A 23,620-nucleotide genomic window follows, 5' to 3' on the forward strand; every position below is an offset into this window, starting at 1 on the left:
TGTTTTGGGGCAAAGGAGCCAGCAGGCATTGGGGGGCAGGAAGGTGGGCTCCAGATGGTGACCCAGAGAGTGAGAGCAGAGGAGAGCGCCCCTCCTCACCCCTCCTCGCCACCCTTTAGGGTCCCCCTTCACACACGCCATCCACATGGACCCCAGCACCCATCTTTTCCATCTGGCTTCCTTCCAGAATGTCACCGAGAAACAAAAGGCCTGTGAAACGGACCTGGCCAAGGCAGAGCCAGCCCTGCTGGCCGCGCAAGAGGCCCTTGACACCCTGAACAAGGTGAGGGCAGGAGGAGGAGGAAGAATCAGGACCCAGGACCTCTGAGCTGAGAGGAGATGCCATGGGGTCATTGCCGGGGGCCTCCCGGCCCTGTTGAGGGCTGAATCCCCACTCAGGTCCGCCCACCTGTCTCTGCAGAACAACCTGACAGAGCTGAAGTCCTTCGGGTCCCCTCCGGATGCCGTGGTCAATGTCACGGCCGCTGTGATGATTCTGACTGCACCTGGGGGCAAGATCCCCAAGGACAAAAGCTGGAAAGCTGCGAAAATCATGATGGGCAAAGTGGACACCTTCCTGGACTCCTTGAAAAAGTTCGACAAGGAGCACATCCCCGAGGCCTGCCTGAAAGCGTTCAAGTGAGTCGGGGCTCGGCCGCCCCCATGGGGTTGCCCAGGTCTCATCTTGTCGGGAACATATCACGTTCAGGCCCTGTGTGGTCGCGAACCTTCTCTCGCCTGTCCCTGGCTGCACACCACGTGGTCCCAAGGGAAGCCTGTGCTTGCTGGGGGCAGGGCAGGGTCTTGGGCAGCACAGAGAAGGCGGGACCCCAAAGCCAGCAGGCAAGAGTCTGGGTACATCTACCTGGACCTAAGCTACCAGGGCATCAAGGTGAAATGTGATCCCAAGCTCGGGGGGAGCCTCATCACCCTCTGTCTCCCCAGCCTTGGTCGATCTGGCTTCTTAAATGGGGTGAGGGTAGGGGTGGATTGGAGGGTGGGGTCGGAGGGGTGGCGCTGCGTGCAGAGATCATGCACAGGACCCTGCTGTGGCTCCTGGCACTTTAGAAGCAGCAGTGAGTTTTAGCCTTTTTGTATCTTGTTCATCGTTTGTCCCAGCTGTGCGTGCATGTAGTTATTTCTAGTCCCTTACAGTTTCTTTGCACTTGTTGCTCAAGGAGGCGTTTGTCAGGTGCAGTCACTGCAGCAAAGGGCCCCAGGTCCTAGTCTGTCTTGAGGTGGGACTTGGAAAGGGTGTGTAGAGTGGGCACTCCCACATCTTGCCCCGTAAATCCAGTAACACCAGCACTGGTGAGCACTGCCCTTGTGAGCAGACTTCCCAGGTAGCACTAGTGGCAAAGAGCCTCTCCTGCCAATGCAGGAGACGTTAAAGACGCAGGTTCGATCCCTGGGCCAGGAAGACCCCGTGGAGGAGGGCATGGCAATCCACTCCAGTATTCCTGCCTGGAGAATCCCACGGACAGAGGAGCCTGGAGGTGACAGTCCCCGGGGTCACAAAGAGTCGGACACGACTGAAGTGACTTGTGAGCACTCTGTGCCTAGCCATCCCCCCAAAACCAATTTTAGGGCCAAGCTGACCTGACTCCAAGCGAGAAAGGGAGGCCTTCCCATGACCCCAGTGACCCCAGGTGAGACCCCAGCCTCTCAGCTCCATCTGTATCAGAAGAGAGCTGGACGAATGAAAAGCATCTGATGACTAAGGACTAGTGTGAAGTTCAAGAGAAACACTTCCAGACTCGCCTCCAGGAAGCGGTCTGTGTCAACATGTGGCATGTTTCCTTTCAGTCTTTTTCCTCGATTTTCCCCCTGGTAGTTGAAAGAATACTGTCTATATGCAATTATCTGTTCTGCTTTTTATTTTTTACTTAACGTTGCAGGAGAAAAAAATCTTTTCCCTATCTTGTCAAAACAACTTGATCTGTTTCATTTTTTTTTTTAACCACAGATGAATTGTAATTTACTTAACTATACCTGCGCTGTTGAGGGTCTAGGCTGTCTCCGTTTCTGCCATCATAAATAGTGCCATGATAAGTGTCTTCTCCTTGTCACCCAGCAAACTTCGCAACTGCCACCTCCCCATGCAGTCTGGAGTGTGCTTAACAGATGCAGACCCACCGCCTAAACAGAGTGTAAAAAATGCCAGATAGAGGAGGTGATGGGCTGTGTTCCCCACCTAAGCTCAAATCACACTTCAGTTATGATTTTTGAATCATCCACTCAGAATTCCTTCTGCAGAAAGCTCAGTCCGTTAACGCTGAATGATGTCCCCATTATTTTAAAAACACTAGTTTCTAGAGCTTCCTAACTGCATCTGCGGGCACTGTTCCTCATCACTTTTGTAAGGTAACCCCCGTCACGTCTCCTCTTTGAAGTCTTACCTGGAGAGCCTTAGCCTCACCTGTGATGCTGGGCACTGGTTCCAACACTTCCTGTTGGCATAAATCTGGGCAAGTTGCCGACCCCTGAACACGTTTTCTTGCCGAGGGCCACAGTGGTTGCAGAATGAAAGTGAGACCAGCTACAGAGGGGGCAGGGAACAGAGAGCGAAGGGGGGCAGGGCGGGAAAGCAGCTTTTCTTCATCTTGATAGCACTACTTCTTTCCCTTTCACAGGCTTCCCTGGTAGCTCAGTTGGTAAAGAATCCGCCTCCAACACAGGAGACCCTGGTTCAATTCCTGGGCCGGGAAGGTCCGCTGCAGAAGGGATAGGCTACCCACTCCAATCTTCTTGGGCTTCCCTTGTGGCTCAGCTGGTGAAGAATCTGCCCGCAGTGCAGGAGACCTGGGTTCAATCCTTGGGTTGGGATGGGAAAGGCTACCCACTCTAGTATTCTGGCCTGGAGAATTCCATGGACTGTACAGTCAGTCCATGGGGTCGCAAAGAGTCAGACATGACTGAGTGACTTTCACTTTTTTCCCTTTCATACCCTTAATTCCACTGCAGAGGCCAGAGTTCTGAGTTTTGGTCTTGTCTTCTTTCTGTGATCATTAGGACACCAGAAGATAGTATGTTAAATGTTCTGCTCCTCCTATGGCTCATAATGGGCGCTGGAGTCGCAGACAGAGGCGGGAGTAGAGGTGGCAGGTGCAGGGTTGGCGGGAGCCTGAGTCCCCAGCCCGCTGTCGCTCACTCCCCAGGCCCTACCAAGGCAACCCGACCTTTGACCCCGAGTTCATCCGCTCCAAGTCCACGGCTGCCGCGGGCCTGTGCTCCTGGTGCATTAACATCGTCCGCTTCTACGAGGTCTACTGCGACGTGGCCCCCAAGAGGCAGGCCCTGGAGGAGGCCAACGCCGAGCTGGCCGAGGCCCAGGAGAAGCTCTCCCGCATCAAGAACAAGATTGCTGTGAGTGCGGCCCGCGGGCGCGGCCGGCCACCGTCTCCGCCTGAGAGGGGTTGGCCTGGCCACCCCTGTGAGTTACGGAGCATCTGATGTGGGGCCCAGAACACCCCCGAGGCCGCCTGCCTCGGCCATGCTTGTGGCCCTCAGGCCCCTCGGGGATCTCAGCCCTCCTAGGGCTCAGCTGCCTCTACCCCCGGGAGAGCCAGGGGCATCCCAATTTCAGGGCGTTCCCACCTTGTCTTTCCAGGAACTCAACGCCAACCTAAGCAACTTGACATCGGCATTTGAGAAAGCGACGGCCGAGAAGATCAAGTGCCAGCAGGAGGCTGACGCTACCAATAGGGTGATCTCGCTGGCTAACAGGTACCTCACCCCCGACCCCATCACAAGACTGTCCTGTCCTCAGACCTGCCACCCCCGAAAGGGATGAGCCCACAGAACAGCCTCTGGGGGGATAAGCCCCAGGTGCAGCCCCCGCTTTCTGAGCACAGAGAGTCGTGAGGATTAACCCTGGGAGGTCCCCAGGCTGCCTACCTGGCCTCCGGTGGGATGTGGACTCACCTCTGCTGAGACAGTCAAAGGTGGTCTTTCAGTCACCGGGAGGAAGGGCTACTCAGGTGATGCCAGAGACACACCTCCGTGAGCCTAATCGGGCATCTGTATTTCTGCAAACCTGGCCCTGCTCTCAGACGCTGGGTGTGCTGTTCAGGGTCAGGGACCAGCCCTCGGGCTAGTGGCCTGAGAAGCATGAGGCACAGCCTGGAGTCCCCACCCTACACGTGGCCAGGTGGCCGCCACTGGACTAGCCGCTGCCCAAAGCGTGTGCTCAGCAGTGTCCAGGCAGCGGCCTCGGCGGTCAGGTCATGCGGTCAGATAGCATCGGAGTGCCTGTGAGGCCAGCACCCTGGGGAAGGAAGCTCAGCATCCCCAACAGCACCCAGAAAGCATTAGTTTTGCTTCCCTAAAGCGTTTTCTCCCCCAGACTCCCCACAAAGCACATTCACTCCTGAACCACTGAGCAAAGTAAGGCTTTGAAGCCACGAGGTCCGTGGTACAGATGGAGGCACACCTTTCCCGGCCCTCCAGCCTGCCCTCCCTCCCGCCAGGAGCACGGGCTCCTCTTTCGTCCACTGACCCCGGCCCCCACCTCAGGCTAGTGGGAGGACTGGCGTCAGAAAACGTCCGCTGGGCCGAGTCAGTGGAGAGCTTCAAAAGCCAGGGCGTCACGCTGTGTGGGGACGTCCTGCTGATCTCTGCCTTCGTCTCCTACGTGGGCTACTTCACCAAGAAATACCGCAACGAGCTGATGGAGAGGTTTTGGATCCCTTACATAAACCATTTAAAGGTAAGAGGTCCCGTGGTGTTCATCACTCAGGACATCTGCGGAGGTCCGTGGGGGAGGGGAGGGCAGACCCAGCCAGGTCTCACCATCGCTCCTGCTATGAACAAGGCAGAGGCTGTAGGGTAGCCAGGGTGCAGAGGGTGGCCCAGCGCGGACGATGCTGACATCCTTTCTGGCCACGTCCCAAGGGGCTGCGAGCGGCTATCTGCCCCTGCGGCACAGGTGTTATTCAGGGAGCCGCTTCCCCCCGAGCAGTGAGTCAGACCACACTGCCCCCCTTGGCAGGTCCCAGTCCCTATCACGAAGGGTCTGGACCCCTTGACCCTGCTGACTGACGACGCGGATGTGGCCTCCTGGAACAACCAGGGGCTCCCCAGCGACCGAATGTCCACGGAGAACGCCACCATCCTGTGCAACACGGAGCGCTGGCCCCTCATCGTGGATGCCCAGCTGCAGGGCATCAAGTGGATCAAAAACAAATACAGCAGCGAGCTGAAGGCCATCCGCCTGGGACAGAAGAGGTGCGCGGCCACCGAGGCGGGCGGGGTGGGCCTCCAGAGGCGGTGGCCAGCCCATTAGCTCGGCCAGAAGTCTGCGACGCCCACGCAGAGCCTTTCACTTGTTAGATGAATGGACGCGTCTTTGGAAACCAACACTGGCCTACAGGGGCGTGGATTTTCTTAGTTCTTAGACCCCGGGGAACAGCGCCAACAGTGAAGAAGCAAACTTGCTGCTCCCCTCTCCCCATTCGCTGCCGCTCCTGCAGGGGCAGCGCTGACACCTCGACTCCCACCTGCGGTGGTCCTGCCTGGTCACTGGCTGGCTGGGAGGCTGCGGCCGGTCGTCGTGCCATCTCTTCTCATAGATGGGAAGCAGTGCCCATAACACAGCTGCTGGACAGCCTTCCCAGGGTGCAGGGCAGTGGGAGGAAACGTAGATGTGGAACGTTGAGCTCTGCAGCCACAGAGCAGTTCCGTGTTCAAACCTCCCCACCTGGGGGTGATTTACAGAGAGCCCTGCGCTCCCTCCAGAAGGACCCTTTGGGAGAGGAACGAACTATTGGCCCTTCAGTCACCTCTCCCGTCCCTCCTGGGGCCTACGATTGTGTGGTCACCGGGCCCCGGGGCCTTCACGATCTCATGCTGTGCCCACAGCTACCTGGACACCATCGAGCAGGCCATCTCGGAGGGGGACACCTTGCTTATCGAGAACATTGGCGAGACCATCGACCCGGTTCTGGACCCTCTGCTGGGCAGGAACACGATCAAAAAGGGAAAGTGAGTGACAGGTTTCCCCACGTGATGGTCCTTAGCGCCGAGGTCTGGCCTCTGGACTGAGAGGAGCCGCAGGGGCTTCAGCACAACACCGACGGGCGTGAGCGGGGAAGCCCCCTGGGAGGGGCCGCTGGGAGAGCAGTGGCGGGTCCACGTCCCAGTTAGGGAGGAAGACCTACACCAGCACGGCCTCAGCGATGGCCTGCGGACCGCCGTCCTTCGCGGTCCTCTTTTTTCCTGTTTTCATGCATTTTGCAAATCTTGAACCAGTATTACTCTTTCTTCCTATTTAGCTGAGATTCATATGACATAAAATTAACCAAAAGTAACCAATCTGGTGACCTTTAGGACATTCACGCCTGGTTTCTCTGAGTATCTTTGCGAGCTGTAGTAAGCATACATACTTCCTTCTTTTTTATGGCTGATTAATAGTCCATTCTGTGGATCTGACATGTTCTGTTTATCCATTCATTGGTTGATGCACTGAGCTTATGTTACTTTTCTAACATAAAAACTTAAATCAACTTAAAAAAATGTCAAGGTCAGAGTCGATCTGAGCCGCCGTGTAGGCAGAAGTCCAGAATAGAGGTGACAAACGTGCTGACATGCTAGATTCTGAGGAAGGCCTGGCCTGAGAGGTGATACCCAGGGGTGAAATTGGAGGCCCCCCCAAAAGTGAGCTCAGCCAGAAAGGGGGTAGCAGAGGGGGGAGCCAGAGAGAAACAACTCCCACCAAGGGCACATAGGCCTGCATTCCTGGCTGCTCATCAGATCTGCCCCAGGGAGCTCCCAGATGTCCTGGTGTTCTGTCTTTCTGATGTTAATGGTGTTGGGGGGCAGCCCAGGCCTGAGTGTTTCTTCAGAGGCTCCCAGTAAGACGTAAGACGTGCAGTCAGGGTTGAGTGAATTCTCCTGTTAAGACCAGAACAGACCAGCCAGAGAAAGAGCAGGTGCTTTCTCTAGAAAGGCCAGCGGCACTCCAAGGAGGAAAGGTCTTCTGTTTTCTTTTTTCCCAAGTTTCAGATTATTTATTCATCAGGGTGAGCCCTGACACAATACACCATGATTTTATGCGTTTGTTTTTTAATTAAAATTTTCTTTTCTTTTGCTATTTTGGCTGCATCGGATCTTAGTTGAGGCTTGAGGGCTTAACTGTCCCTCGGCAGGTGGGATTTTAGTTCCCCAACCAGGGATCGAACCCATGTCCCCTGCTTTGGAAGGCAGATTCTTAACCCCTGGACCACTGGGAAGTCCCAATTTCATGTACTTTAGAGGGAAATGGTTTCCTGGTTAAGTAGGAAATTGTGCAGACGGTTTCTGGAAGACCTTCATTCTAAGCAGCTTTATAGTGAAACATTTCATTTAGAAGTCCAGACTGTCCTCCCAGGCTGGCCGGAGTCCCGAGGGGGTCTGTGCTGCTGTCCCGAGGTCACCGGGGGCTGGGGGTCCCTCCTAACCACCCCCCCCCCACCACAGGTACATTAAGATCGGAGACAAGGAGGTGGAGTACCACCCGAACTTCCGTCTGATCTTGCACACCAAGTACTTCAACCCCCACTACAAGCCCGAGATGCAGGCCCAGTGCACCCTGATCAACTTCCTGGTCACCAGGGACGGGCTGGAGGACCAGCTCTTGGCCGCCGTGGTGGCGAAGGAGCGCCCGGACCTGGAGCAGCTTAAGGTGCGACGGATGGGGAGGAGCAGGACAGGCGGCGGCTCGGACCGAGGGGACAGGTCTCCAAGACCCCCACGTCCGGTGACTCTGAAGGGGCCCTTGCTTGTCACACCAAGTGTGCTTTGTACAACAAAATGAGTCCCTCCTCCTCCCCAGCTACCCCCAAACCTGATTCTAAGTCAAGTGACAACTTCTCTGAGAGAATAGGAGTCCACAGTGGTGCCCCGGACGCCCAAAAGCACTGAGCTCCTGCCCCACAAGAATGTCTTTGCTACCAGCCCCAGTGTACCAGTCCCCTCCTGGGCTGTCTTGAGTCACACCTGTGGGCTCTCAGGGGTCCCCGGCCCCCACATCTTCCACTGCGGTTCCCACACCCTTGCTGACTGCTCATCACAGGCAGCTGCAGGGGCCTCGGCTAAGCTGTCGAGAGACTCTGAACCCCCGAGCCCCCCCAAGGTGGGGAGGCCAGGCCTTGCCGGCAATTGAGTTTCCTTCCTGGGTCTGCCCCTCTTGCAGGCGAATCTCACCAAGTCCCAGAATGAATTTAAGATTGTTCTGAAAGAGCTGGAAGATTCTCTGCTGGCCCGGCTGTCGGCTGCATCCGGGAACTTCCTGGGAGACACTGCCTTAGTGGAGAACCTGGAGACCACCAAACACACGGCGAGTGAGATTGAGGAGAAGGTAAGAAACCGTCTTGGGGACCCACTCCCTCGTATCCCCAGCCATAGCACACAGCGGGCATGGCAGGTGGGCTGACGGTCATTGAGAAGAGAAGTCATAGCCTCACTGGGGTCCCAGGACCGGGTCAGGGGCACGGACGCCCACCAGGCACAGCATCTTCACCTGCTGATGGACATTTTGGTCGTTTTCACGTCTTGACTATTGTGAATAGTGCTGCTATACACGTAGGGGAGCATGCATTTTTTCGAATTATAGTTTGTCTAGCTATACACCCAGGAGTGGGATTCCCAGATCATATGGTAGTTCTATTTCAAGTTTTCTGAGGAATCTCCGTACTGTTTTCCATCGCAGCCGCACCAACTTACATTTCTACCAACAGTGAGAGCAGCGAAGGTTTCCCTTTGCTCCACATCCTCTCCAGGACTTGCAGGCTTTTTAACGAAGGCCATTCTGTCTGGTGTGAGCTGACGCCTCATTGCGGTTTTGATGTGTATGTTTTCCTAACAGTCAGAAACGCTGAGCATCTTTCCATGTGCCTCTATGCCACCTGCCTGTCTTCTCTGGAGAAAAGTCTACTTAGGTCTTCTGCCCTAAGTGACATTGGTTTGTGACTGCTTGTTTCAAGGTACAAGAGGCAAAAATCACAGAAGTTAAAATCAACGAGGCGAGAGAGAACTACCGGCCGGCCGCGGCGAGGGCGTCCCTGCTGTACTTCATCCTGAACGACCTCAACAAGATCAACCCCATCTACCAGTTCTCACTCAAGGTGCAGCTGCCTCCAGGCCCGGGCTGGGGCCCTCGGGGTCCGGGCTGCAGCCCTCGGGGTCTGGGCTGCAGGTGGCCGTGAGGGGTGGGAGCTGGGGCGCCAGGTCTGACCAGCACCAGCCCAGGGAGTGAGGGTCCAAGCAGGGGCCCCGGACCCCCAACCCCAACGGAAACCAACCAGATCCGGCATGGGCAGCGTGGAGCAGGCTCAGGGGCTGTCCCCAAGCCCCTGCCTCCGGTGACACCCCCAGGCCTTCAATGTGGTGTTCGAGAAGGCCATCCAGAAGACGACACCCGCCGACGAGGTCAAACAGCGTGTGATTAACCTGACAGACGAGATCACCTACTCGGTGTTCATGTACACGGCCCGCGGGCTCTTTGAGCGGGACAAGCTCATCTTCCTCGCACAGGTGGCATTTCAGGTAACATCCGGCCTCGGTGCCTTGGGACCCAGACCACGAGGAACTCCCAGGGGCAAGGTGGGGGCGTGCAGGGGACACTTCGGGGGTGCTGGAGATGCAGAGCCTTGGGCTCTGGCTCGGACCCAGTGGCTCCAAGCCCACACTTTAACACCATCGATGGGTTTGAGGCACTGCTGGGGGACACCCCTGAGTTCATCCCAGGGAAGGTACCCTGATGGGAGCCGTTGAAGCGAAGGGAAAAACCCAAGCGAACTTTTTGGCCAACCCGATAAAAACAAATGAGGGGCTGGTCAGTGTTTCCCCTGCAAGTGGGGGGTGGGGTGCGCCCCTGTCCGTCTGCCCCCCCACACACACACAGAGCTGCGCACAATAGCTAAGCCAGCCTCCCCACCCCACCCCCGCCTCTCAGGTCTTGTCCATGAAGAAGGAGCTGAACCCGGTGGAGCTGGACTTCCTCCTGCGGTTCCCGTTCAAGGCCGGGGTCGTGTCGCCCGTGGACTTCCTGCAACACCAGGGCTGGGGCGGCATTAAGGTTGGTCTCAGACTTTGAACACCGCGTTCTCTCCCTGCCTCGCGCTCTTTCCTGCCCAGCCCGAGCGTGTTTACAAGGCACTCGGGGCCGGACGTTCAGGAGAATGGGGAAGGACTAGGGAGTGACGGGCTGCCTGCCAGCTCATGGGGACCCTGCTGTCCTCCTGGGTCACAGCAGCTCCATCATCATGCCCCTGCAGGTGGCAAACTGAGCCCCCTACTCACCTCCAGGAGAGTGTGCAAAGTGTCAAGGTCTGAGCCAAAAAGACCAGAGGAAGGCGGTCCCCTGGGATGAGCTGGGCCCCCCTCATTCCAAAGCCCCCCACCCACCCAGAAAAGCAGCTGAGAGTCACGTCCCTAGATCAGATTCCTCCTCACTTGTCCCAGCGCTTTCTCTGGTTTGCCTCCAGCCCCCGGCAGCTCATCGTTTGATCAGTCAGGCATCTCCCAGAGCCTAGGGGCGGGGTGCCCCCCTGGGATGGACAGGGGAGTGCTGAAAGTGTGGTCTGCCCCCAGGCCCTCTCGGAGATGGATGAGTTCAAGAACCTAGACAACGACATCGAGGGGTCTGCCAAGCGGTGGAAGAAGCTGGTGGAGTCGGAAGCCCCGGAAAAGGAGGTCTTCCCCAAGGAGTGGAAGAACAAGACGGCGCTGCAGAAGCTGTGCATGGTGCGGTGCATGAGGCCTGACCGCATGACCTACGCCGTCAAGTGAGCGCCCCAGCCCGGGCCCCTGCCACCCCGCCCCGCCCACCGACCCCCGCTCTGAGCTCTCGGAGCACTGGGGCTCCAGGGGTGGCCAATGGGACTCCCCACCTCCCCCGACCCTGGGCGAGGACGCCCTGAGCTAAGTGACAGGAAGGCAAGACTCCCTGGGGCTGCCACCAAGATTAAAAAAAAAAGCCTGGGCGCTGACGACCTCCACGACCACACGGGGTCCTTGTAGGATGCCGCGGGGAGGGAAGTGGCAGAGCCATCAGCATCAGAGGACATGCGTGGCCGCAGTGGCTGGACTGCAAGTAAATCTGCTGTTTTTACGGCTCATTTGCAAGGGGAACCGTTGTGATTTCGTGAGCAACCTCTCTGGACCTGAACTGCCTCCAAGACTGGAAACTTAACCATCGCGTTTCAGCTCCTGGTTCCTTTCACTCCCCAGAGCACAGAAAGACTCCAGGAATGGCAGCCGCTGTAACTCACGCACACCAGCCTGGGCAGACCGCTGCGATGTTGTGGGGAAAGGAGGGACCGGACCAGGCCCCGTTCTCTCGGAGCAGCTTCCTGGCTTTCCACTTGTCCCAGTGGCCTGAAAGCCACCAGATTTCCCAAAAGACGCCCACGTCCCTCATAGAATTCCCCTCTGACAAAGCAAAGGCCTGACTCACACCCACTGGTTGCTCACAGACCAGTTCGTTTCTGTTTTGCTTTGTTTTCCTGGGACCAAAGAGGAACAGGACCCAGAGGGGTTCTGGGCGCAGGAGGAAGCAGGTGGAGTGAAGGCAGACGTCACATCACAAGGGGGAGAGCGGGACGCACCCGGGACATCACAAGGGGGAGAGCAGGACGCACCTAGGCTCAGCGCCGGAGGAAGGATGGACGAAGTCTGGGGAAGACCAAGGGGAAGGGCACTGGCCATCCCTCGGGACGCCACCCACCAGGAGAGCTGAGCACTTGTGGGTGTCCAGGCCCACTGCCCACAGAGCACTCGTGAGTCACCCAAGTCACATGGGAGAAAGGGCACCAGGACCGCGTGGGCGACCGTGAACACCAGGCGCTCCCATGTCATGCTCCATGATGGAGGCGAGGAGAGCAGATTCACCTTTCCAGTGAAACAGGGAGTGGAGCTCAACAGCAAAGAGATCCAGGTCCAAGTCCACAGGGAATAGTAACAACACACAGTCAGCAAGAGCCCAGGCTCCAGGCACCCCAGAGCCTCCCACCCAGGTTCACTCGGCCCTCCACCAAGCCCTCGAGCCCAGTGCCTTCCCTCCTCCCATCCACAGACCCCAGGAGGGTCACTCGCCCATGGCAGACAGGGTGCTGGCATCAGGACCCCCAAAACACCAGCCGGATCTGTACACCTGTCACCAAGCAGGCAGCTGGGGGTGGCTCTGGTATCCACGTGTCCAGGACGCAGCACCAGAGCAGCAGAGCCCGACCGGAACCAGGCGCCTGCTGTTCCGTGTCATCAACTCATCCGCAGAGAGTGACCACGTGGCCCGGCCACGTCAGGAGCAACAGTGAGCTCGTGACGTTCCTGCCCCGGGGAAGGACTTGCTACCTCCCGGACGTCCTTCCCGGGCAGGGATCCCCACAGTGACTTTCCAGGTCAATTTCAAAGGCAGGAGCCGAACACAATTGGAGGCCTTAAGCAGGAGCCCTCCCGGCCTGGGGTCAGCACTGAGCAGGAACCCCCCCAGCCTGTGGTCAGCACTGAGCAGGAACCTCCCCACCCACCAGCCTGGAGTCAGCACTGAGCAGGAACCTCCCCACCCACCGGCCTGGGGTCAGCACTGAGCAGGAACCCCCCCAGCCTGGGGTCAGCACTGAGCAGGAAATCCCCAGCCTGTGGTCAGCACTGAGCAGGAGCCCCCCCAGCCTGGGGTCAGCACTGAGCAGGAACCCTCCAACCCGCTGGCCTGGGGTCAGCACTGAGCAGGAACCCCCCGGGCCTGGGGTCAGCACTGAGCAGGAAACCCCCAGCCTGCGGTCAGCAACAACTCGGGAGTCTGTGCAGAAGCCAGTAAAGGCCAGACTGCAAGGTGGGGGTGGGTGCAGCGAGAGACGTCACTCCTGTGGGAGTAGGAAGGCCCATCTGGTGGCCGCCTGCTAACTCCCTATTGATTCCAAGGGATGGTTTGACCCACCTGAGGGTCTTCACGGTGCTCAGAGCCTCAGGTCACTGACCTGGGAGTCATCTCTTAAGGAGGCCACCGTCGTCCTTTCCAAGACCACACTGGACATAAGTTTAGCTCCCGTGGTTCATTCAGACACAGCGAGCTCAGCCACCTGTGGTCAAGAGGGAGGGGCAGAGAGCCGAGGTGAGCCCAGGGTCACCCTAAGAGGGGCCTTGACTGACCCCAGCTTTGTCAGGGTCAACACAGAGCCTGGGGCTTGGAAGAGAGAGGCGCTCATGTGAAAAGGATCTGGGGTTTTTCTGTGACTTTGCTGAAGATGCATGTCTTATGGTCCTTGGAGCTCGTCGAGGCGGCTCTAACACACATGTCCTTCCTCCTCGGGCCCCTGGGAGATCACCAGGACCCGTAGATGGGTCTGGGTTCTGCTCCTTGTTGCTGCCTTGGTCTGGAGAGCGGACAGGAAATGTGCGGGAAGCAGGAAGTCTCTAGGGACAGGCCCCTTCCTTGGGAGCAGAAGTGTGGTCACCTGGACGCCATGGCACATTGAGTCCTGTCGCAGCTGACCCTGCACACCTCTGAAAGCGGGGGCGAGAGCCTCTCACCTGTCCACGTGCACGTGGACGGGAGCCAAGGGCGCCCCAAGCAAACACCACACATGGCCTCCCTGCTTACAGGAGGCCCCGGCAGAAAATGGCTTTCCACCTCGACTTCTCTGCGTCAGAAAGTCCCCCAAGGAAACAGGCCCTCCCCTTCAGGTCTGACCAAGTGTTGTCCCCTCAGGAACTTTGTGGAGGAGAAGATGGGCAGCAAGTTCGTGGAGGGCCGGAGCGTTGAGTTCTCCAAGTCCTACGAGGAAAGCAGCCCCTCCACCCCCATCTTCTTCATCCTCTCCCCCGGGGTCGACCCCCTGAAGGACGTGGAAGCCCTGGGTAAGTGCGGCGAGCAAAAGGCAGCATCACGGGTCCAAAGCAGAGAGAGAGAGCCCTCCGCTCCCAGCAGCAGGGAAGTGCCTGACACGCAGCAAGGCCCACTGCCGGGGTCCTGTGCGCTGCTGGTGGGGCCGCGAGAGGGTGGAAAGACGGCTGGTGGAAAGGTGGTCCCTCCTAAGTCACACGGAGAACCGCTGGACGGCCCGGCACACCCCCTCCCACTGAAACACACACTTCACAGGGACCGGCTCGCAGCGGCCAGAAACCCACAGGTCCATCAGCTGATGAATGGCTGAGCCTCCCGAGGGGAATCCACGAAAGGCTCGCTGGAGACACAGACACAGAGAACAGACTTAAGCCATGGGGAGAGGGGCAGAGAGGCCGAGATGTATGGGCAGAGTAACATGGAAACTTGCTTTACCATACGTAAAACAGAGAGCCAGCGGGAACTTGCTGTATGTCTCAGGAAACTCAAACAGGGGCTCTGTATCAACCTAGAGGAGTGGGATGGGAAGGGTGCTGGGAGTGGGGTTCAAAAGGCAGGGGGTATAGTATACCTATGGCTGATTCCTGTTGAGGTTTGATAGAAAACAAAATTCTGTAAAGCAATTATCCTTCAATAACAAAAATAAGCGCTGACCCACCCTTGCAACATGGACAGCAGAGAGAACGTTGTGCCAGAGACAAGGAGCCATGTTCCATAATTCCTTGCCTCTGAAACGTCAAATCCATAGAGGCAGAAGGCAGATTAGTGGTCCCGACGCTGGGGGGTGGGGGCAGTGGGATGGATACAGGGTCTCCTTCTCAGATGATGAAAATGTCCTGGAACCAGAGAAACGGTTGCACAGCGTTGCGAATTATGCCATGTCCCTAATAAAGATGGCTTCCAAAGCGGTACGCGTTGACCTTGTGTCAGATTTTGAGAGGGAGGGTGTGGAACTCCAAGCTGCAGATCACGGAGCCTCTGTTTTTGTCATTCAGCCGTCCCCGTGCTTTTCCTGTTTTTCTTTCCTTCAGGGAAAAAGCTGGGATTTACCATAGACAACGGGAAACTCCATAACGTGTCCCTGGGGCAGGGACAAGAGGTGGTGGCCGAGAACGCCCTGGATGTAGCTGCGGAGAACGGACACTGGGTTATCCTGCAGGTGCGGGGGAGAGGGCGCCCGTGCCCCTGGGGGGAGGGCTCCCCCGGGCCTCGGTACCCGAGGGGATTGGCCTGAAGGCCAGAAGGAGGGGATTCGCATTCACCAGCCTGGCTGGGACTCCTGCAGCCTCTGAAGGAGGGCTCGGGGCGGGAGTCTCCCACACCAAGCACGGCTCCTCCTGGTCAGCAGGTGGCCTGGGGCATCACCGCTGTCCTGGTGATGCAAGTGCGGACCCTTCAGCAGTGAGAAAGACATCCCCCCTCCTCTCCTGTGCTGGCTCGACTGCCTCTCCTTGGCCCTGCAGCCTGCCCAAGCCCCCATCCTGGTCCCCGCAGGCCCCACTGCAGGCCCTCCCCGGGTTTGGCATACCCCGCAACAGGGCGGACCTCAGTCTACGGGGCCTGGCCTGGCCCCATGTGGGGACCCCGGGTTCAAATCCTTTTCTTAGTTCATTTTACAAAAACGATCCCCATTGCAAGTCCGGTTACCAACCATCTGTCACCAAAGACATTACCTCACCTTCCCCACCATCCCTGTGACTCATCTGTTTTGTAACTGGAAATCTGCGCCTCGTAATCGCCCTTCCATTTCTCTCCTCCCACCACCCCTCTGACAACCACCTGTTTGTTCTATCTACGACTCTGTTATGTTTGTCCATTTGTTTTCTGGATTCCACACGTAAGTGAAATCATATGCTATTTGTCTTTCTCTGACTTCTTTCACTGAAGCATATTCTCCAGGACTGGCCACGTTGTTGCAGATGGCAAAATTTCATTCTTTTTTAGGGTTGAGTAATATTCCACTGTGTGTGCGGGCGTGCATGCGTGCGTGCGTGCGTGTGTCACACGTATATAGGTATACCACATCTTTTTTGATATTATCATGCACTCTGATTTTATACTTTAAATCCCATGATACATTATTGTTACAGTCAGGAGATATTTTTAAATTTACCCACATATTCACCCCACCCAGTGCTCACCGCTCCTCATGCCTCACTGTGCTTCTGCTCTGTCCACTCACCTACTGATGGGCACTTAGGTTGCGTCCACACCTTGGCAGCTGTAAACAACGCTGCTGTGAACACAGGGCTGCGCATATCTTTTGGAATCGGCGTTTTCATTTTCTTGGATAAACGTCCAGAATTGGGGTTGCTGGGTAACAACACAGTCCTACCCTTCATCCTCTGTGAGGAACCTGCAAACTGCTACACACAGGGGCTTCGCCAATTTACAATCCCACCAACAGTGCACGAGGGTAGCCTTTTCTCCAGGTCATTGCTTTCCACCCAGGCCTCTCAGAGGAAGGGCAGGGACCATGTAATCTCAGCCCTGATGCTGGGTGGAGGGCGGGAAGGACTCACCGAGGCAGGAGACCCTGAACTAACTGAGCACAGCCTCGACTCCCGGGCTGTAGTCACTGGGTGAGATGACCCAGCGTGGCCAGCGCCCCGGGGAAGGGTAAACGGCAGGGTCGGGGCCTGTCCTGGGGAGGAGCGTGCGGGCGCTGAGCCCTGGTCTTGGCCGCAGAACATCCACCTGGTGGCCCGGTGGCTGAGCACCCTGGACAAGAAGCTTGAGCGGCACAGCGCCGGCAGCCACGAAGACTACCGAGTGTTCATCAGCGCCGAGCCGGCCCCCAGCCCCGAGAGCCACATCATCCCCCAGGGCATCCTGGAAAACGCCATCAAGATCACCAACGAGCCGCCCACGGGCATGTACGCCAACCTGCACAAGGCCCTGGACCTCTTCACGCAGGTGGGGCGGCCTCCCTGACGCCCTGCACGGGACCCCTCCCGCGCTTTTCACCGGCATTTTTCCCCACCGTGGCCACCCGATAGATGTCTGTCCCCGATCTGGCTTTCTGGCCCCAGGCCTGCCGCCCCCACAGAGCACTTGGCCTCCGGGTGGTGCTCGCAGGCCTGAGCGGGGGAGGAGGACACAGCTTAGCTTCCAGAAGCCTCTCTGCTCAGAGCCACCCGCTTAGCAAAGACCAGTTAAAATCTCACCTGCCCACAGAGAACTAGTGTTCAGACTCAGGGCTGGATCTGCCTTTCCCTGGGACCACCTGCTTTCAGAAAGGCTTTGCTAAACATCCCCTCCCCCTTCACAGGTTGTTTTTGGAGAGTCTGGGGTGTGTAGACGATGAGGAAATGTTAATAATTGCACAGGAATTATATTGGGGAATATTTTATTAGGAAGAAGTATCAGTATTTGACTTGTATCCAACACTTACGTGATACAGCTGCATTCAAAGCAAAGACCAGCAAGCATTCTCTACCCGACTTTACCGACCAGCGCAGAGCAGTCAGTGGCCTTAGGGCCCACCCCTATCCTCAACCCCCCTTGCACCGCCAGTGACGCAGCCAGCGAAGATGGCCCTGGCCCCGCCGGGGCGCCTGTGTGGACCCCACCTGACCCGGGGTGTGTCCTCCCGCAGGACACGCTGGAGATGTGCACCAAGGAGATTGAGTTCAAGTGCATCCTCTTCGCCCTGTGCTACTTCCACGCCGTGGTGGCCGAGAGGCGCAAGTTCGGGGCCCAGGGCTGGAACCGGTCGTACCCCTTCAACAACGGGGACCTCACCATCTCCATCAACGTGCTCTACAACTACCTGGAGGCCAACCCCAAGGTAAGGGCCACTCTGGTGCCCGCCCTTTCCATTGCTCTGTCTCACATTTAAGAGACATTCCCTCGGTTCCATATGCCAAAGGAAACCTGAACGTGTGAGGCTCCCCGTGACCCCACCCGTCTGAGAGCATGGTTAGCACCCGGGCCCTGGTCGGCCCCTCCAGCAGTCCTCAGCTGTCTGGCAATTTTTATGACTCCACGAGGGTCAGCATCTTTGGGAAGCCGCTCATCCTGCACCTGAACAGGGATTCCCCCAGAAAGGCCAGCCTCCTGGGCAGTGGAAGCCAACGAAGGGTCTCGGGGGCTGCAGGCCTCCCTGGTCAGTGTCTGGACGCAGAACACAGGATCAGAGGGCAGGCCGAAAAAAAAAAAATCCCTGGAGACACAGAGTGCTTCCTTTCGTCCTTGCTGAAAATGGAGACAAACGTGTGAGGCACTATGAAAGCCGCCCTGAGGGCTGCAGAGAGGCAGCTCAGCCAGGAACTCTGGCCGGAGGGCCCCGGCTGGCCTGTCTGTGCCCCAGAGAGGGGACTTGCAGGCGTGGGCCTGAGGTGGGGTGAGGCCACACGTGAGCCCCAAAGCGAGGCGGCTATGGCCTTGGGAACTGAGAGCCGCCTGGCCTCCGGCCTACCGCGCTCCTCTCGGGATCTCCCACGTGGAGTGGGGCCCTGGCACAGGACCCGTCTCTGTGAGCCCCCACCAGGAGGCGGTAGAAGGGGACTCCGTAAACCCTGGGCTCCTCCACACTCCTGCACAGCAGCACCTTCCTACACTGACTGCGGTGGACGTTCCGCTGGCCCACGAGGCTCCCAGGGAACCCAGACTGCTGGGCCCAGTGCCTGAGGGGCGAGATACCAGCCCCAAGGATGTCTGAAGGCCTGAGGCTCAGAGCACCCCCTCCAAGCTTTAGGGGCTAAGAGACAAGAGGTGGAGAATACCCCCTGCCCATCGTAAGAAAGCTGAGACACACTGGGAAGACGGGAGACCTGGGCCGGCTGTCCTCAGACCCTGGAGGAAGCAGACCTCCCAGGACGGCCGCCACCCAAGCCTGAGCCTGGAATGTTGTTTGCACAGTTCCTGGCAAAACACCCAACCCCAGAGAAAGCAGGAGGGCAGACCGGGCGAAGTCGGCCCTCCTCGGGGAAGGGGACGGTGGTCTCCGTCTGCAGGTGCTGGTGAGGGTCGGGGTCACTCCACCGGCGACAGGGTCCGAGCTGCACGCCAGCGGCACATCTCACGACACTCACACAAGCAAACAGACGCAGGAAGACGTGTGCTGCATCGTCACAGCAGCTTCGCCAGAGGCGCTCGCTCCGGGAGACTCGAGTGGGTGAGCAGTGGCGCTGGGAGCTAGGAGCCTGTAACATTTACGCAGAAGCTTCCCTCGTGACACACGGAACCTGAGTAAGAAACCGCTTCAGGACACACACCGTGTGCTCCCGTGACTGCCGGCGTGAGGGACGCTCAGCATCCCGCTCAGCAGCGTGTGCTCAGGCCTGGGCCCCGGGCCTGCAAGGCCCAACCTTCCCTCATCCCAGCCCGTGGCCTCGGGGAGACAGCATTGAGCAAACACCTGCGATGGGGTCACCTGCTGCCCACGGCCCATCCGTCCTCCCAACTCTGAGAAAGTCAACCCGGACTCTAAGGACAAGGCCTGGCAACTCGTCTCTGAGCTCCAGGGACTCCATCCGGCAGGCGGGCACACAGCACCCGCCCCCGGGGGTCAGTCCCACCGCCCCGCCAACCCTGCGGGGAAGGGCCGTCCTGTCAAGAAGCCGTTTGCGGGGACCAGGGAGGCAGAGAGTGGGGTGTACCTAACCCCACGTGGCAGGAGAAACAGAGGCGGTCCCCGAAGCAAATACACAGAATGCAGAGAGAGCAGCTCAGCATATACTCAAGATAACCAAGCAGAGAGAAAAAGTGAGTCACAGGTGACAACGAAGCGGAGACCAGTGTCCAAGTCAAGGTTCGTGAGAGCACACCAGACGACTGCTAAGTTCTTGGGACTTCCCTGGAGGTCCAGCGGTTAGGACTCCACGCTCTCACCCCCGACGGGCTGGGCTTGATTCCTGGCTGGGGAACGAAGATTCCCACATATTGTGCGACTCGGCCCTCCAAAAAAAGTCAACAAGTTCTTATTCAATTAACTATAACCTGTCTGTTCTTGGCAGCCAGCTGCCATCCAGGCAGGGCACTGCAGGAGCTACATCCATGCCCAACTTGCCCTTAAGGAGTTGCAATCCTCAGAGAAAATCAAGTGTGTGCAGTGAGGCCCCAGGCAGTGCGGCACAACGTGATGCACAGCACGTCTCAACAGAGGGGCACAAGACACTCTGGGTTTCCAAAGCTTGGTGCAAAACAAAAAAAAGTGAAATACCTCTTTCATAGTTTTGGTGCTGAGTGCCTGCAAGAACAATCTTTCCACTTAAGTGGCTGCTGGAAAATCGGAAGTCTTGTTTGTGGCGTCCCCACGTGGCTCTCATTGCTGGACAACGCTCTGCAGGAGGAGCAGCTACACGCTGGGACGAGGGGCGGGGAGGGGACAGGTTCCCAGCATTGTTCGGGGTAGGGGGGATCTGCACCCAAGTGGCTTCAGAGGAGCACAGTTGTGGCACTTGGTGGCTGAAGGAGTGGCACCCCAGGCCAAGGGCACAGCGTGGAAGCGGGGGCAGAGCCGAGGGTAGTGAGAGCGGCCGAGCGTGGGATGCGTGCAGAGACCCGGCCACCAGTGGGGGGACGCTTGTGTGGGCTGCCTGGTTTGGTCGGGTTCCCTCAGGGCAGAATCGGGCTTTGGGGTCGGGGAGAGGGTACTTGCTGGAGCTGGCTCTGCTACAGAGCCCTCAGGGGCTCGCGTGGGCAAGGCTACTGGAGTATACACGGGACCAGGGCCCTGTGGGTGGGGTCAGCGACTAGACTGTGAAGATGAGAACTGGACTGTATGGCCAAAAAGATCGCCGGTGCCCAGAGCCAACACTCTGTCCACGGAGTTACTGCTCTTGTTGGAGATGGCGGTGAAGGGAGAGGTCCCAGGCGGCTCCCAGTTCCATCCCCACGTGGGGGAATAAACTGCAGGGCGGGGGGGGAGGACAGGCAGACTGGGGGGTGGGGTGGGCCTGCAGGGACTCAGTGCCGGTGCCGGGGACTCACATCAAGAGAGAGCGTGGAGGAGGGGTAGGCACAGGGCCAGGGAGACAGGGTGGAGGCTGGAGAGTCCCTCGTGGGAAGAGGGTCGAGGAGGGGCTGATCCCATTCAGCTGCTGGCTGGAGTCAGAGGGGAGGCAGGGCCAGCCCTGGGCCTGGTGACCGAGGGTAGCGGGTAACCCTGCAGAACGGGTGGGGAGAAGGGGCAAGGGTGACATGAGGGCCTGCCAGGCCCCCTGATGGCAGCTGTCCCCTCGAAGGTGCCCTGGGACGACCTCCGCTACCTCTTCGGGGAGATCATGTACGGCGGCCACATCACCGACGACTGGGACCGCCGGCTCTGCAGGACCTACCTGGCAGAGTACATCCGGGTGGAGATGCTGGAGGGGGAGATCCTGCTGGCCCCGGGCTTTCAGATCCCCCCCAACCTGGACTACAAGGTGAGAGGAGCACCCTCCAGGGATGGGGAAACGCGTGAGACACGGGCGCCCTCTGGGAGTCAGAGCGACAAGGGAGTGCTGGCCCACGGGCTCCCTGGTGAGGGCCTCCGTCACCGACCTTACGGACAGACGCTCCAGGAGGAAGCCAGCGGGCAGAAACCAGAAAGAGGGTTTAAGAGGCAGTCCTCCATGGAGCAGGAGGGGAAACACCCTGTCTGCGGTGGGGGGCGGCCCCAACAGGGAGTCGGCCCAGAGGGCAAGGGGTGGACGGAAGGTTCTAGGAAGCGAGGCTTCATGCAAGGACGACGCAGGCTCCAGCTCGCGCAGCTCTCCCTGCTCACCCAACCCCCTTTTACAGGGCTACCACGAATACATCGACGAGAACCTGCCCCCCGAGAGCCCCTACCTGTACGGCCTGCACCCCAACGCGGAGATCGGCTTCCTGACGGTCACCTCGGAGAAGCTGTTCCGCACTGTCCTGGAGATGCAGCCCAAGGAGACAGACTCGGGGGCTGGCACCGGGGTCTCCCGCGAGGAGAAGGTGGGCGTCTGACCCCTGCCCGGCAGGGGGCCTGCCAGCTGGCTGCTGCAGCCCCAAACTAAGCACTGAGCGCCGAGCTAGAGAGCGCCATCCCCACACGATGCCTCCCTCCCCAGGGCTCCCAATGGCCCTGGCCCTGCCCCGCGAGCACGGGGAAGTCGAGATTCTTGACTGGAGCGGAGCCTCGGTGCTATGAAACCCCACCACCTTTTCTCCAATGACTGACCAGAGGTCTATGGGTGGGCAGTGGTGTAAGGGACCACCACGGAGGCCACCCATTGAGAGGGTGTGACCAGCACGTCCCCACAGACAGCTCCCACCAAGGACAGGGTCACGACCCCACGACCACCAGGTGACCTGATGGGGGAGGGAGGCAGTGCCTTCAGGACGTCTGAAGGCGCCGGGTAGAGCGGTCACGCTCCCGAGGGCACAGCCAGGTGGCCTTGACGATGAGACTGAGGTCCCCCTCCCCAACGGAGCCCGGGGCTGCACCCCCATGATCCCCTTTTCCTGGCAACTCCGCCTGCCTCACTCCTGGGCTTGGAGGTGAACGTCGGGGCAGTGCCCTGGCCTGGCACTGGAGCAGGGCTGGGGCCCAGTGACACGAGGCGCTGGGGCCTGGCTTCCAGGTAAAGGCTGTGCTGGATGAGATCCTGGAGAAGATTCCGGAGACGTTCAACATGGCCGAGATTATGGCCAAAGCCGCCGAGAAGACCCCCTACGTGGTGGTCGCCTTCCAGGAATGCGAGAGGATGAACATCCTGACCAATGAAATGCGCCGCTCGCTGAAGGAGCTGAACCTGGGGCTGAAGGTCAGAACGGGGCGGCAGGACCCGGGCCAGGACCTAGATGCGGGCTGACCGCCCTCGGCCACAGGCCAAAGAGCCTGAGGCCACTGAGCCGCACCCCCGAGGTCCCCGGGCTGGAGAAGTGGGCACCTCAGGGCCAGTAACGCCTGGGTCTGCGTCACTGCTGGGTGTCCCAGCAGCCCCGTCTGTGTGTCCCCCAGGGGGAACTGACCATCACAACTGACATGGAGGACCTGTCCACAGCCCTGTTCTATGACACCGTGCCCGACTCCTGGGTGGCCCGGGCCTACCCCTCCATGATGGGCCTGGCGGCCTGGTACGCTGACCTGCTGCTCCGCATCAGGGTAAGGACAGGCTTCCAGGGAGCCGCTGTGCGCTCAGCAAACCCGTCCCCAGGGCCTGAAGAGCGAGGCTGGGGAGCAGGCGTGTGCAGAGGTCCCCGCTGGCCCGGCCTCGGTCAGAGCAGGGCCAAAAGCGCCTGGGCCACGCCTCAGGGAGACAGGCCTCAGAGTGCAGGCACTTCCCCTCGAAGAAGCCCAGGGTGAGCTCAAGGTGGCAGTTCCCGTAGCCAGAGATGCAGAGGCCCTCCCAGCAGGTCCAAGAGGCTCCAGAAACTCCCGTCGGGGCGGCCAGCTCCTGGGGAACCCGGGACGGGAGCAGCAGCCTTTCAGACCTGAGCCTCTGACACTGAGCGCCCCCGCCCAGACAGCGAGAGGGCACCCTGGGCAGGCAGCCAGGCCCTACCGCCCACGTCAGTGGTGTGGGGGCGGGGCAGCTCCAGCTCAGCCCCGCCCCCGCCCCTCCAGGAGCTCGAGGCCTGGACCACGGACTTCGCGCTGCCCACCACCGTGTGGCTGGCCGGCTTCTTCAACCCCCAGTCTTTCCTCACTGCCATCATGCAGTCCATGGCCAGGAAGAACGAGTGGCCGCTGGACAAGATGTGTCTGTCTGTGGAGGTGACCAAGAAGAACCGGGAGGACATGACCGCGCCCCCCCGAGAGGGCTCCTACGTCTACGGGCTCTTCATGGAAGGTAGCTGGCGCTGGTGGCACAGGGCCCTGGAGCCTGGGACAGGTGT

The 23,620-nt window shown here is 59.0% G+C and overlaps 1 protein-coding gene across 1 annotated transcript in view; it reads left to right on the forward strand.

Moving 5' to 3' along the window:
* The window catches only part of DNAH17 (dynein axonemal heavy chain 17), a 100,422-nt gene that overhangs the window by 71,543 nt on the left and 5,259 nt on the right, over nucleotides 1–23,620 (forward strand). Inside the window, exons 58-79 of the mRNA XM_018063680.1 lie at nucleotides 188–283; nucleotides 422–639; nucleotides 3,159–3,366; nucleotides 3,611–3,726; nucleotides 4,516–4,708; nucleotides 4,991–5,226; nucleotides 5,860–5,982; nucleotides 7,456–7,660; nucleotides 8,171–8,335; nucleotides 8,961–9,101; nucleotides 9,352–9,522; nucleotides 9,932–10,054; nucleotides 10,570–10,763; nucleotides 13,688–13,836; nucleotides 14,854–14,981; nucleotides 16,511–16,738; nucleotides 17,421–17,612; nucleotides 21,013–21,192; nucleotides 21,551–21,733; nucleotides 22,363–22,545; nucleotides 22,743–22,886; nucleotides 23,349–23,574. Coding sequence (XP_017919169.1) covers nucleotides 188–283; nucleotides 422–639; nucleotides 3,159–3,366; nucleotides 3,611–3,726; nucleotides 4,516–4,708; nucleotides 4,991–5,226; nucleotides 5,860–5,982; nucleotides 7,456–7,660; nucleotides 8,171–8,335; nucleotides 8,961–9,101; nucleotides 9,352–9,522; nucleotides 9,932–10,054; nucleotides 10,570–10,763; nucleotides 13,688–13,836; nucleotides 14,854–14,981; nucleotides 16,511–16,738; nucleotides 17,421–17,612; nucleotides 21,013–21,192; nucleotides 21,551–21,733; nucleotides 22,363–22,545; nucleotides 22,743–22,886; nucleotides 23,349–23,574 — 3,802 coding nt within the window. The remainder of the gene's footprint in view (nucleotides 1–187; nucleotides 284–421; nucleotides 640–3,158; nucleotides 3,367–3,610; nucleotides 3,727–4,515; nucleotides 4,709–4,990; nucleotides 5,227–5,859; nucleotides 5,983–7,455; nucleotides 7,661–8,170; nucleotides 8,336–8,960; nucleotides 9,102–9,351; nucleotides 9,523–9,931; nucleotides 10,055–10,569; nucleotides 10,764–13,687; nucleotides 13,837–14,853; nucleotides 14,982–16,510; nucleotides 16,739–17,420; nucleotides 17,613–21,012; nucleotides 21,193–21,550; nucleotides 21,734–22,362; nucleotides 22,546–22,742; nucleotides 22,887–23,348; nucleotides 23,575–23,620) is intronic.

The sequence above is a fragment of the Capra hircus genome, chromosome 19, assembly GCF_001704415.2.
Source record: "Capra hircus breed San Clemente chromosome 19, ASM170441v1, whole genome shotgun sequence".
Lineage (NCBI taxonomy): Eukaryota > Metazoa > Chordata > Mammalia > Artiodactyla > Bovidae > Capra > Capra hircus.